The sequence below is a fragment of the Pezoporus occidentalis genome, unplaced genomic scaffold (assembly GCF_034315485.1).
Source record: "Pezoporus occidentalis ecotype Australia unplaced genomic scaffold, CSIRO_AGI_Poc_V1 ctg268, whole genome shotgun sequence".
In the NCBI taxonomy this organism is placed as follows: Eukaryota; Metazoa; Chordata; class Aves; order Psittaciformes; family Psittacidae; genus Pezoporus; species Pezoporus occidentalis.
The window spans coordinates 142,588-157,210 of NW_026914589.1; the positions used below are offsets into that span (position 1 = coordinate 142,588).

The 14,623-nt window shown below is 40.8% G+C and overlaps 1 protein-coding gene across 5 annotated transcripts in view; it reads left to right on the forward strand.

The window, feature by feature from the left end:
* The window catches only part of USP54 (ubiquitin specific peptidase 54), a 109,315-nt gene extending 94,960 nt beyond the window's left edge, over positions 1–14,355 (forward strand). For 3 of the 5 annotated variants that reach the window (XM_062624461.1, XM_062624462.1, XM_062624463.1), the window contains 7 exons: positions 2,311–2,430; positions 3,605–3,797; positions 6,019–7,472; positions 9,831–9,949; positions 10,689–10,829; positions 12,012–12,198; positions 12,942–14,355. In XM_062624461.1, coding sequence (XP_062480445.1) covers positions 2,311–2,430; positions 3,605–3,797; positions 6,019–7,472; positions 9,831–9,949; positions 10,689–10,829; positions 12,012–12,198; positions 12,942–13,573 — 2,846 coding nt within the window. In that variant the 3' untranslated portion in view covers positions 13,574–14,355. Of the gene's footprint in view, positions 1–2,310; positions 2,431–3,604; positions 3,798–6,018; positions 7,473–9,830; positions 9,950–10,688; positions 10,830–12,011; positions 12,199–12,941 lie in introns of those variants that run through there. The other 2 variants (XM_062624464.1, XM_062624465.1) reach the window with 2 other exon arrangements.
* The last annotated feature ends 268 nt before the right edge of the window (positions 14,356–14,623 follow it).

A 14,623-nucleotide genomic window follows, 5' to 3' on the forward strand; every position in this document is an offset into this window, starting at 1 on the left:
TCGGGGGAGTCAGAGAGAAGGGGGGTGAAGTGCATTGACCCAGTCAAGAGTGAAACCTGGTAGAGCATTTAACTGGGGAGGGGGGATTGCTGGTGCCTTAGCAGAGCCAAGCAGGGTGTAATGAATGAACACTGAGGCTCTGCTCCCACAAATGCTTGTATGACTGAGGCAAACCCACTGTGGCCTCCGGTGTTACCAGGCTTCCTGGCATCCCATGCTACTTGCTCAGACCTGTTGCAGCTAAGAGTTGAGATGCTGGTCTGTTGCTACAGGAGAGAGAGGAAGGAGAGGGACACCCAACAGCAGTGCCAGCTTGGCACAGTATAGCCAGTGCTCTGTAGCCTACAGCCATGCCAACTGCTCAGCAGCCAGAGTGTTAACTTGCCAGTGACTGCTGAAAAATACAATCTCTATGAGAGTATGTGACTGTGGGTATGTTCTTATAATTTTTGCTGACCGTCAGTGAGCCACTTAGTTATCCTTTTCAGTCCTGCTGTGACCTGCCAGTAACCATTTGGAAAATTCTGATATACCAAAGTAGACGGATACCTGTTTTTATGTCTGCTTTTGTAACATAAATTCTAGTGATGTAAAAATTGAAAAGTTAACATCTTCCTACTCAACAACAGAGGTTGTCTTCTCTGCTTCTCCTGCCTGAAAGAAAATAGCATGTTCTCCAGGATATTTCCCCTCTGTGATCTCTTGCTTTATTAGTTGATGAAAGTAAAAATTTCTTAGGCTTTCCTTGTTAAAAAGAAAGTAAACTAGACTAATCAAAAAAGACTTCAGTAGACTGTTTGAGGAGTTCACAGGCATCGACGTGAGATCTGGGAAAGTTTTTGTTTATTCCTTTTAAGTCTTTCTCCACCCCAGTCAGACATGTAATAATAATAGCTTAACATTAGTGAACTACTTGACTGCCTGGAAGGCTTGCTTGTGCATTTTACTCCAGAACACTTGTGACTCATTTTGCCCTGAAGTAAACTGCTAAAATCATGCTAAGAAAGCTAACTTTAGTATACTGGTTTTGATTACAAGCCTCAGTAGCCTTGATTTTGAAACTGAATGTGCTGCTTGATTAACTCACTGCTCTAACAACTCTCACTTCTCTCTCTGCAGTACTTGTTCTTTATGCAAGTTCTTTGTGGTTTATGGTAAAAGAAAGTTTGCGTTTGTGCCCGTGCATGAGGGTGTTGGGGAGCAGGCCAGGCCATAGCATATGCTGGGCAAGTTGAGAAAGCAATGTTGTTGGCTGGTAATGATACTCATGCTCTCTACCACAGTGACAGAGCCATGTCATTAAAAAAAAAAAACAAACAAAAAAAAACACAAAACCCACAAAAAGAAATGCCAAACAAACAAAAAAAAAACCTCAACAAAACATCCACCCTTAAACTAAACAAAAATTTTCTGTTTTCTCCTGCCTCATTTGAGTGTATACATTTTAGTGCATAACTTGCATAATGCCTAATAGGTTACACCAGATTGTTTGGGCATTTCTTCCTCTCAGAATTGGATGTTCTGATGCCAGGACACAGCATTTATTTAGTGTCTAAGGATAATTTATCCTTCTCTCCAACACTGTTTTCAAAATTGTTGCATAAAGAATTCTTGACAACTGTCTCTTGCTTCTCGGCTTCTTACACCTGTTTTTTCTTCTAAAGCTGCAAGACCATTGAGTTTTGATATTCCCTATGTCTGTCTCAGCAGTTGAGTGTACTGTGCATTGAACTCATGTTTGCAGAATTATTTTCTGCAGGCATTTACACTTGCACTCAAGTCTTGAGTTTTGTTTCCCAGATGTCTCAGTTGTTTCAGTTTGTTTCCATTTTGTATGGAAGTAATTTGGTATCTGAAGAAGAGACAGGTGATTTTTGGCAGGGGACTTAACATACAAGGGAAGCCTTGACCTGCTAGATTTCTGTTACTGATATATTTTGGTTTAGATTGAATTCTAAATTTACATTAATTCCTACCTGACAGAAGTCATCAGAACTGACTCTGTGATATGTCTGTACCATCTTTTGTACTGATTTAAACTGTTGAAAATAATAAACCGTTTCAACTCAAGTAAACAAAATTTGAGGGGGAAAAAATAGTTCATTGTTTTACTGTGTAAAACAATGTCAAGCATATCAGGTGCTCAAGTTGTACTTCCTGCTTAGGGAAGGTGAGGTGGTGTGATCTGGGATATCCGCAGCCTCTGCAAGACTCTGTGTGTGGAAGAATTTGGCAGTCACGAATGGGTTGAGGGTAAGTTGAGGGGTCTGCAGTGAATGAAACCAAAATGAAGGGTGCTGCCCATTGCAGGGAGGAATGATGGCTTTGAGAAATCGATGCAGGAGGCAGACTCAATCTTTGAAGAGTCGCTGAATCAAGAGCAGAAGGGGGATTGTGCTGCAGCTTTGGCTCTCTGTAACGAAGCTATCTGTAAGTAACTCTAACCGCTTGAGCTGTTGCGCTTTTGACAGTTTACTAATATGTAAAAAAGTCTGAAACTTTGAATCATGTTAAATGATCAGGTAGTAATATGGAGATTCAGGTGGTCTTTAGAAATATGCAGGGAGACGCAATCTTTCCTTTTTGAAAGCATTCCTTTTGGGGGGTTTTAGTCCTATTCCTCTTCATCTCTGTTTTTCTCATGTTTGCATCTGGTTTTGTTGTTCTCTCTAGCACTATGACAGTAGCAGCACTGAGGTGCTGATGTACCCTTTTTGGTACTAAATGGTGTGTTTGAGCAAGCACCTAGTAGGGACCTCCCCCTACCACTTGGTCCTCCATTAACAACTTTTCCCCATCCTCAGTACAAATGACAAAGGGCATTAAGCTTCTCTGTTTCTCATGGAGGGTGTAGCAGAGGAAGAAAATGGTAGCCCACTAATGAGTCCTGTGAATTAGCAGAAATGAGCTATGCAGTATCTGACTTTCATGAAGAAAAAAGCATTAGGACATTGAGTGCTTAAATGCATTGTGACCTTTGAGAATGTGTGCTGTATGATTTCATTTTTTTTCAGTCTTTTTCCATTATGACTGGCTGGCTATCTCACCCCATGCTCCCCTCTGTCTGTATAGAATGGCTGCAGACAGAGTGGGTAGCTATTGTGCATCTGCATTTAGAAATTGGCTTTTATGGACTGCAGAGTAAGGGGCACAGCATACAGCTGTTGTGATAGCTCTGTTAGCTCCCATTCCAGCCAGGTATGTGCTGAATTTCAAATCCCAGCTGGGTATTCCTGCTGATAAAGGGAGTCCCACGTATGGAGGATGTAACAGAAGGGTAGATGACAGAATGAAGCATCAATGTGGTAAGGTTGGAAAGAGCCTGTGTGAAGGGGATGAGAAGTTGGGCTAAAACATTAATTTTTTTTTATTATTATTTTTTACTTTATTTTGGTTTAGTTTCAATTAACGTGTTTGGACACCTGGCTAAGCTGAATGTGCATTAATGGAAACAATAGCATCCTTGTGAACTCTTGTGGCAGTATTTGCATGGTCTGTGTTTTGTGTTCTTGCTGCATCTTTTTTCTTTTGGTTTTTCTTTTTCTTTTTCAATTTTATTCCTTTTTTCTGTTTGTTTTCTGCTATGTTTTCTTTTGCATTTTAGCTAAACTAAGACTTGCCATGCATGATGCCAGCGCTAGCACTCACAGCAGAGCTCTAGTCGATAAGAAGCTGCAAATCAGTATCCGAAAAGCCCGGAGCCTCCAGGATCGCATGCAGCACCAACAGCCATCGCAGCCGCTGCCGCCGCCAACCTGCCACCCACCACAGGGCGGCACCATGGCCCAGTCTACAAGGTAGTCCAAGTATATCATCTAGACCCAGATCTGAGCTGCATCTATGAGCAGTGCAGCCTGGAAAAAAATAGCAAACTACATATATATTACCCTGGATAGTCCAGATCCTACAGTGTGACTCCCTATTCCTTTCTTCTTTAGGTTAAATCCTATTATAAGATGGTCAGCTAACACCCCTCCTTCCCCCCTTTTTTTTATCTCAAGTCCTTATGGAGTAGTTCAGTGTGCATGTGTTCAAAATGTGATCTGTGACAGAGAACTGCAGCAATTGGTGCCTGGCAGCACCAATGTTTTATGCAGCAGATGTTTTATGCACTAAGGGAAAGAATACAATAGACAATAACCTGGCCAAAAGGGGGTTGTGTATTAGGATTAAATATGCAACTGTTTATAATAAGGAGCAGTTTCAGGACTCAGTAAAGAGTGTGCTACAGTAAAATTCTTGTTGTAATTGCTTTTATGTTGGGATCTGCAGCCAGTGTGGTTTAGTGCTCCATAGTTTGAAGTGACAAGTATGCCGATCTTTTCTTTCTAGTCTACTTCTCTAGTGGTGCACTGGTACAACTCTTGGATCCAGATCCTGATCCCGTCACCTTGACTACTCTTCCTGATGCTGTACCATTCTTCATTTTCTCTCTGTGCTTCCCAGCATCCTGTAGCCTGGCTTAGCAGCCTCTTCAGTGCCTCTTCATGATTCTTTCTTCTTTACTGACTTTAACTATAGCATAATTAACTCTCTGCTATAACTGATGGTTTCTTCCTACCCTCTTTAGCATGCAGCTTAATCCTTCTTTCTTCCCATGCCATTCCCTCCTAGCACTAGACCATCCCTATCCAATTTCTTGAACTGTTGCTTTTCTTCCCTCTACCCTTTCTTAATATGTTGTATTATTAGAAGCTTAGATGATATTTGAGATGAGAATCCTTTTTCTTTTCCCTTTTTTAGAATGACACATACAGCTATATAGTAAAACACAGTTAATTTGCACACCTACCAGGCTATAGTTCAAAATGTTCTTTTCTTTTTCTGCAGTAGCTGAATTATGTGTAATGAGGGCTGATCTTTTTGTCAATCAGAGGTCCATTATATCCTCTTTTACAGGATAAATGCAGAGCATTTTGGCAGATTCTAAGAAAATGAAAGGAACTTTCTCCTCATTTTGTTAATGCTGAACTTGCTCACTGCTGCTCTCTGAAAAGAACATTACTGTTGCAAAAAGTTGTATCCAAGCAAATGTTAATATTGCAGCCAATAAAAAGAATCTGTTCATAGTGAGAGTTCTATACTCTTGCTTTGGTATAAATAACATTGTAGACATTGCTTACAGGAAAGGTCATTCTGCTACACGTATCAACCAGGTCTTCATATGATAACTTTCATTCTGTGCATCTAAGGAGGAAACAAAGCAGTGATATTACAGTTTCCTTAAGTTCTCTGTTGGAGATGTTTGTAGCCTGTCATTTTCTCACGGGCACATGGAGTTGGTACTGTTTTGTCTACCTGCAAATTAAAATGCTAACTAAATGCAGAAAAACGCCAAGGCTGTGTATGACCCAAGGATATAGTTGTCTTGCACTGGTACATAAAAGAATACAAGTTGATTTTTAGAATTATACTTAGAATACAAATTCTAATAATAGTTACATATTTAGCTTGAACTTTGTTTTATGTTTTGGATAAATATCTCAAAGATCAGAATACAAAGATGATATGAAATTTCAACCTTTGCCTTTGATTTGTCATATAATTCTTTGTACAGTTGTCTGAAGAGAGAGAACAGCTAAATGGAAGTAGTCTGTTCACGTTCAGATCATGAACGTGTCTAATGTATTTTCAAAAATATCTAAGATATGAATGTTGGAAACAGTTGTTTTGTTTTATATAAATGTTATTTTAACTGTTCTTACAGTTAATACCTACCCACATGCGCACACTGCTGGTTAAAGTGCTTAGGGTGCTGTACAAGGATATATAGAGCCTAACTGTAGCAAGATACTCTTAAAAATATGAAATTAATTCAGTAGATCAGTTACAGTAAGAAAATCCGAGTTAGAAGACAGGGCCTAATATGTATGTAACTACTAAATTAATGCAAAGTCTTCATCAGAATACAGTTAGCAAAGTGTGTTGAGACATATGTCACGTAGTACACATTCTTTACCCTAGGAGTAAACTTAAGCAATGACTACTGCTAATCATTTACCCTTCTGTGTGTTTTAGTGAACAGACTGGCCCGCTCCAAGTACTGCTGAGCCAGGAAGTACCACTGGAACCCAACAAAGAAGTGGAATTTGGGTCCAGTTCTTTCTTCCACCCACCTGCTTCCTGCCATGAATTGCACTCATCATTATATCCAGAGTCTTCCTCCTTGCCCCCTTGTGAAAGCAATCCATCCAACAGGATCTCTCCAAACTTCCAGTCTGCTTCTGCTGATTTTCATGACCAAGTTCCCTCTTTTCCCTATAGGCAAGGGTTGGCAGAGAGGTCTGCAAGAACTGAGAATGATGCCCACCATAGCGTGGAATTTGCTGACACCACAGCCACAGGGTCAAAAGACTATAGGGAATGCTGCAGAAGCAGCAAGTTAGAAGAGGTTCATAACATAATGCCTATTCTCACACCTCAGTACAAATCCAAGGCTAACACAGTAAGCTCTGGCTCTTTTCCTACACTGTTTCCCTGTCCACATCCACCACAACCAGCATCTCCTGAAAATGACAGCCCACACAGTCCCTGTTCGAAACTTGCAAGCTCTCCAGTGCAGCCCAGCATTGATCATTTAGGGGCCTGCCATGCAATGACCCCTGTAATTTTATCCCCTACACAGCAGTGCTCCTTGAATGCTTTGCAGAAAACAAATAAGTGCTCCATAGCAAACAGCCATGAGATATTACCCTCACAGGATGAATATGGCACAGGAGAATGTTGTAAATCTGAGGCTTTTAGTACAAAGGGACATGTTCGCTCCTTGGCAGAGCAGTTTCAGAAAATGCATGCAGTCTCCCAGAGAAAAGGTACTCATGAAAAAGGCTGGATTGCTGCAGTGTGTCAGGACGAGAAGTCTCCAAAGTTACCACAAAAATCTTCCATCAGCCCTTCATCCTCTGGTCACAGACAGCTAATCCATCAAAGCCAGGAAAACAAAAAACAATCTTCTGAAAAATTACACTCAACTGTGGATATTAGGGATGTGGTAGTTTCTTTGGAGGGTTTTAGTGCCCAACATGTTGCTTCTAAGAGTATTTTTTCTCACAGCGAAGAGCTATGTAGAAGAGGTGGACAGAATATAGCAGACCCTGCACACTACCTGGAAAGGCACTCTCATGATGGAGGAATGAAGCAGGTGGATGATGGAGCTGCTAGTAGCATGGTTGCCTCTGTGCCTGTGGACTGTTGGGTGAATAATGTTACTAGGTATTACAGTTCTCAGAAGGCTAATAAGAATACTGAATGGCTTCCTGTACCTGGGAGGAGTCCACCCCTTTCTGATCAGAGAGCAGTTGGAGATGACTTGAGCAGGATCCCAGTACATCTGCATCCACAGTGGAATCAAGACACAGAACAGGAACTCTCAGAACTGGAATCCCTCTATCAGACTAGTCTGCAGGCATCTCAGGCCACTAGGCCTTTCTTGGGAAGACAGGACAGTGCTAGGTATCCATTTGACCAATCAGGTAAGAACAATGCAGCTGTTTTTCTTGGTTGACCTGCCTGTCTACTCCCAATATAGGTGAAGATATGTTTTCCAGTCAATATAGTTAAATGGGCATGAATTTGTGCACAGATGCAGAAAGATTCAGATTGTGGACTCTGAAAACATTCTAATGATACAGGTAGAGAAGCAGTGTGATAGCAGTGCTTGTGGAGGCTGCAGAGTAGCTGTTGATCTTGGCAAATGGAGAGCAACATCTGTCAAGAGTGACATAATTGATCCTGCTTTCAAGCAGGGAACTAGCTGCTTAGGTCAAGCTGATGAATTTTGCTGTTTTGAAGCCCCACATCACCTCTGGAATTCATTAAATGATTTCCATATCACCACATTTGTGAATTTGAACTGATTGTATTGTATTTGAGAACTTAATCTGCACCTGGTTGAGGGGAGTAACTTTTTAAAGTGTTTCCAGATCTATGAGAGTTGAGCTTATGTTTTGCTAAGAACTACCTGCTTAAAATTCTGGAAAATTACTTGGAAAGCAGCACAGGGGGTACACAATCTGGTCTCAAGTTCTTTGAGACCTTGTGGATTAGTTGACGCTGAAAGAAAATGAACAGATTCTGTTGCTGTTAGTGAGAACACCCAGCTGTTGCTGGAGATGTTCAGTTAGTCTGGTGATAGCAGTCCAGTTCCATTTAAGCTGATCTATCTCCTGACTGAGATAGGGCAACCTCGATTCTCTGCTTAGCACAAGTGAACCAAATTTCTTTGTAATCCATGTCATAGCTTTAGAGCTACGAGTCTTTACATACAAAGCAGCTTGAAACTTCATGGGTACCAAAGTGAGAGATACATACATACACATATACGTGTGTGTGTGATCTGTATTACAATACATACACAAGACAGGCTTTCCCCTGCTTTGCACCCATGGAAGTAGAGCCTCCATCATTCCTGACAATATCAAGCTTAGCTTGCTAATAGAGCAAATACTGCAGTGAACTCTTGAACAGGTTTTTATTCAATAGCTCGAGTTTTCTTTGAAACTCTCGTCTTGCAGTCCACTGTCAGACCAGTTGCCACATGTGAAGGTGGCCATTTCCCATTTGTTGTCCTTTGGTTTTCTCTCAGAGTTAGGCAAGATCTGACCTCACAACCTTGCAAATACTCTCTTGCATGGGCTTGAATCAGGTCTTATGTATTCCTACTTAACTTACTGATTTTTGGAAGCTCTTTCTGGAAATCTTAACAGGATAAAGCCCAGTTGCTTTAGTGTTATCTGGAGCTTCAGACTTCTGTCCTTGTATGTCTTGTTCCTTATGCTGACACTTTTCTTGCCTATTTTCTCACTATATATATGAGGGATACAAGATGCAGATACACTTCTAAAATGAAGTTTGTATTTGAGAACTTCTGGTTTGCTGTCATTTTCAGATGTTTCTTTTCAAGTTCTGCAAATTCTCTATAAGGCAAAAAGTGAACTAGTGCGTCTGCTGTGATGAACTGGATAAAAATTGCCTGAGTGGGTCTAGGACAGCTCTTTCTCACTTTCAGCTTGGATTACCTATTCATTTGCAAATGCTGTTTAAGCCTTCAGCTCTGTATCAGCTGGTTTTGTCAAACCTTTGCATTCAGAGTAATGGTGAAATGCCTCTGTTTCATTACTGGAGCTTTACAACAGAGATTAAAGCAAAGACGTGACCCTCCAAATGCACCGCCCTCAATGCAGAAAATGTGTTGTTACCAGCACATCAGCTTTCTTCCTTTATAGAGAGATTGCCTGTAAGGGAATTTATATTAGGCCAATAATCTGCATGTCTGTTCTGTGAGAAATTTTAGGATTATGAGATTTAGGTTGGGATGGCACTTAAGTGAAGGGATTGTAGCAATACTAGTCAAAAATATCAATTTTAACTGCTTAAGCAGCACAACAAATGGTGGACAAACTGTAGCAGTGGGTGGGAGCCAGCAGGTGAATGTGTGGGGAATTTAAAGCTGATGAGTCTTGTTAATCCCAAGTAATTTTAGATAATTTGTTCTCAGTAGCTGATTTTCTGGCCCTTTAGGCCCTCTAATCTATATCATCTCTGTATCAAATAAGTGCTGGTGTGCAGTTAAATCATTTAACTCTTAAATAGGTCAGTTATCTGTTCCCCGGAAACCTGCAAAAGGGCAAGTAAAGCAGGTGTAAGTTTCCTGATAGACTGTCTGCCCTGGAAATGTTGGGAGCTAGCTTATAAATTACTGTTCAAAGGATCTCTGACTTCTCATTCTGTGTGTATAGTCTGTATTTGCTGGAGTCAGGCCTAAGAAAGTCAGAAATGGGCTGTAACATGCTGTCAGGTGTTGAATTTAACCAGAGCGTTTTCCTTTCCAGTCTCTGTGAACCTGAATGTGAGGAAGCTGCATGCTACAGCTGGCATGGGACTCTCGAAAACCCCAACAGCAGAGATCGAGCGCAGTCTGTCTGGATCCGCTGCCTCTTCTGTCTCCAAGGTGACGTATTACTTAGAATGTGCTAGAGGGGAAAGGGCTTGTCCTGTGCAAGTGAAAAAATTTATAATGGAAAAACTGGGATACATTATGAAAAAGGTACTGGGGTCATTGATACTAATGTAAGAGAGAATTTTAGGTGCAGTGTAGCTCAAGATTAGTTAGCTAAAAATGAGTGACTCATGCTACATGCAGCTTGCATGCAATCAAATTACCCAAGTTCTGACTTTGAGGAGCAAATCCCTGAAAACTTTGAGAAACTTTAAATAACTGGCAGTTAACACATCAGTGTTGGATGAAAACATACAAGTATTTTCAAGGGGAAATGACGTGTCCTATAGTATATAGTCCTATAGTATAGTATATAGGACATATAGTATATATGTCCTATAGTATAGTATATAGTCCTATAGTGTCCATACTCGTTTAAAGAAGCTTTAATAGCCTTGCTTGTATCGAAGAGAGGAAAAGAAGGAATAAACATTTCCCTTGCTCACATAATATTAACAAGCCTCTAGCACTCATCAGGTAATCCTAGAATTTTTTTTTTTTAAATTTTTTTTTTTTTTTGAGAATACTGTAGTATTTATCACTCTTTACAACTACCTGAAAGGAGTCTATAGTGAGGTGGGGGTGGGTCTCTTCTCCCACGTAACAAGCAATAGGACAAGAGATAACGGCCTTAGCTGGTAAAACTGACATTTTGGAGAGCCTTTTCTGAAATGTGTGTTTTTGTCTGCAGGTCAGATATACCCAAGAACATAGCAGGGAACCAGAAGAGGAGGAAATGTACAGTGCAGAGAATTTCCGTCGCATTGCTCGCAGTCTCAGTGGGACAGTTGTCTCAAACAGAGAAGAGACCTTGGTCTCTTCTCACAGTTTTGTAAGTAGAATGATGTTCAGCTTTCCAAAGAACCATCATCCGTGTGTAGGGTTGCTGTTTTCTTTGTCTGCATTTAGAAGGTAACAAACAAGACAGCAGACAACTGAATAATAAGCCATTATTGTTCAGAAAATTAAAGCTTCTCTTTGTGAATTTTCTTCCCTTTTTGGAAGAAGAATGAGCTTTTAAGTAACAGGGCCATCTACTTCAGGTGTCAGTGCAGAGTAGTACCTGCTTCAGCTGGTAAACGTGAGCTAATATTACTTCCCAGTATGCAAAAATATCCAGTATAAACTTTTTTTCAGTTACATTACTGTATTTTCAGGAAAACTTCTAATACACCTGTGATTTAAAAAAGACACCACTAGCCATTTGAAAGTTTCTGCTCTCTTGTGGTTATATTTTAGCAAACAGTATTTTCAGAGAGTAAAAGCAAACGAAAGGGGGGGACAGTTCAAGACTTGGTATGTAACGTGCAGTCAGTAACAGTAATTAACTAAAACCAGGGAGATAAAAAATCAGTCTCTGTTAAGTAGCAAGTTAATACTGCCAGTGAGGAAAACAGTAACAGATTATTGTTGGTGTTTAGCAACATAGCCAGATAAAATGTGAAGATTTAGCTTGGATTGAATTTTTTTGTGAACTGAGCTCAAGTTTTGATTTCAAATCATGGTAAGTATAGAGGAGTCTCAGTTGCAAAATCGGTTATTTAGACTGTTTGGTCTGATTCTCTTTCTGCTGTGTGCCATAAGCTAGGAATATGTCAACTTCGGCATGTTTGCTCTTTAGCATGCTTTGGTTGAGGGCTTGAATGTATACCTGGGGGTGCTGGCAGAAGCAATTAAGAACTTCTAGCTGTCCAAGACACACACACACACACACACACACACACACACACAATTTGTGAACCAAACCTCCATGAGTGGTTTGTATTTGATTTTGCCTTTTCTCCTATATTCCCAGTCAAGTGATTCTCCCAAGTAGCCTACCACTTCAGTAAGAACCTTACTGGATTGATGCAGTTCTTATTTGCATTTTTTTTTTTTCACATACAGATGCATGTTTCTGGTCCGGTGACCCCTTCCTTTCCTTGGATTAGCACCATCTTTGCTTGTTTCAACCCAACTCTGTGTTTACTCATCATTTTATGTTCTTTTCTTCTCCTTTCTCATTTTATAAAAGGAAGCACCAAGTACAAGGAAAATGCCAGTGGACACCAGCCACCGTTCTTCCAGCTCCACTTCCCTTCCTTTCCCCCATGATCCTCCTGTGTTTCCCTTTGATCCCCAGCACAACCCAAACCACGTGCTGCACCTACCCCATGATGTACTGATGCCTAGCATGGTGGGCAAGGCACGTAAACTGTCAGGTAATCACAGGACTTTTAATCCTCCTTCATGATCAGAAATATTGCTGAAATACAACTCTTCAGATCTTGTCTTTCATAATGATGTTTCACCACCTGCCTGAATTCCTCCAGAATTCCTTCTCTGAAAGGACAAGTCACATTCTTTTTCTTCTCTGCCCTTTTGAGTTATGCTGTGATTCTGTGCTAAGTGGACATTAAAAAAAAAGGAATAATCTTTATGGAAAGATCATGATAACTTTTATTTAAAATCCTATTCACATTTTTGTGAGGTGTTTTCTTTAGTGTAAAAATATCAGTAAGACCCACCACTTTGTCATGTATGAGAGTACTTCCACAGGTTACTCACACACGTGTAACTGTGCCAATAGAAATAACTAATTCCTGCATGAGAATTATTTTCTCTGAGATAGCCATCAGAACCAGTTTGATCTACCAGCTCTATCTTGAAATACTTTGGGCTCCTCCTTGATGACACAAGGAGCTAGTAAAGAAGTCAGAAGTCTATGACAGTGGCTGTGGTAGGATAAAGATAAAAGCAGTGAGGAAAGTGAATGCTAGAAAGGGTACAGCTGTCTTCTATTCAGAATTGCATGTCAACCAGTAACTGGATGTACTAGTGATTTTGGTTCTCTTCTGTTATGTGCTGGCCACAGCTGAAAGTTCAGAGAGGATGAAACAAAAAAAAAATTAAACTAAGCAAACTTTTTTTTTTTTTTTTTTTTTTTTTCTTCCTCCCCCCGCAGGAGATCAGAAGAACATCATCCAGAAACTTTTGGTTGTGCCTGACAGGGGTGAAGCTTTCCAAGGCGAAGACTACCCAGATGTGGCACTGAGCTATGGGAGTCTCCCTTGTGCACCCAAAGGCACCCTCTCCCAGGGGCAGAAGCCTCTTGTTAATCCACATTTAGGAGGTGGCGCATCGAGTGTCTCTGGCTGTTGGCTGAACACGAGCTACCCTGCCAGGCAAACAGCCACGTTACCAGATAAGCGAATGACGCTTTGGGGGAAACATGCTGGCCAGCCAGGAAAGAGTTTACATCATCAAATGCATGAATCTTATGCCATCGGTTGCAAGCTACCAGCCAGCACAGACTACAGCACTTTAAGAATACCACATGAGCCTTCTTGGGATCCCGGATCCTCTCAAGGTTGTCCTGTGCCCCCTTCTTGCGTTAAAGCCCCAGGTCCAAGGAGAGTTGACATGCCCCCGGAAGAAGACTGGCGACAGAACAGCTACACCCCTCAGCCTGGCAGAAAGCGAACGCTGCCAGTGCATGTGATGGATGGGACTTACTCTTCTGCTTCAGAGGCACACAGAAATACGCTGGCTCGAGCAGCAGCAGCTACTGGTACCATGCAAAATAATGGCTGGTGAGATTCCATCCACTCCATGTGCACTAATAAACTGCTCTGTGAACAGACTATAGCCGTTGCCAGAGCATGGATTACATGGAGACAGCAAACTCTGAATCAGTATCTGTGCCAGTTTCATCTTAAAATGTAGCTATACAATATATGGAAACTAATTGCACTGTATTTCATTTCTGACACTACTGAACTGCTGTCTGGATGGGAAATCTTAACTATTCTAGTCCTGGCCTGTCCTAGCAAAAAAAACCTATAGGAATGGTAAGCTTAAGGGGCACTGGTTTACGGGTAAGTTCAGAAGTATGTGCATGTTTTGAAGGAAGACGGCCACTAACAAAAGGACATTTTTGAGGACTCTTTTTCATGAAATGTAGCTTTGGTAAATTCTTCACAAAAAAAAAACCAAACTAGTCATTTTGTTTTCCTCTCATTCCTCTTTCCTATTGCTTCCTAGGGGAAAAAACTGGCCCACCTTCCAGGTTCCAGTAAATCTGCACTTGGCAGCTGGCAGTTAGTAAAGCAAACCCAGTTTTCAGTGTGCTGAAATCTTGGGCAGAGATCACAGCTGTAGTTGCTGCTGAGGAAGTGGGAGGGAGGCATTGTTCATCTGTAAACCAGAATTTTTCCCACTTCCTTTAAAGCAAACTAACAATGCTTCAAACAGAAAAGACTGTTAATGCTGCACGCTTAATTACACCAATGTAAACACAGAATAAGTTTAACTATTTTAGTGTCAAACATACTTGCTTTTGTAAGTATTTTTCAAATAAATCTATGAAAACAGTTCTATTTACCTGTGTATGAGATTTCCTTGCTGTTTAGCTTTACTCATCAGTTGGCCTGAAACTCCTGATTTATTTTCTTACACACTAACAAATGAGTAAGTTGTTTATTCTGGTTCATTAACAAAGTTTAGGTAATGTTTACTTAGATTGGAGCACATATCTAATTTTGTCCCTGGATTTGATGTGTTTCATCACTACTCTGTGCTTAAATTCCCCCCTTTCCCCTCATAATGGACAGTAGTTAACCGTGTCCTTAGAAAAGTATTCTGAGA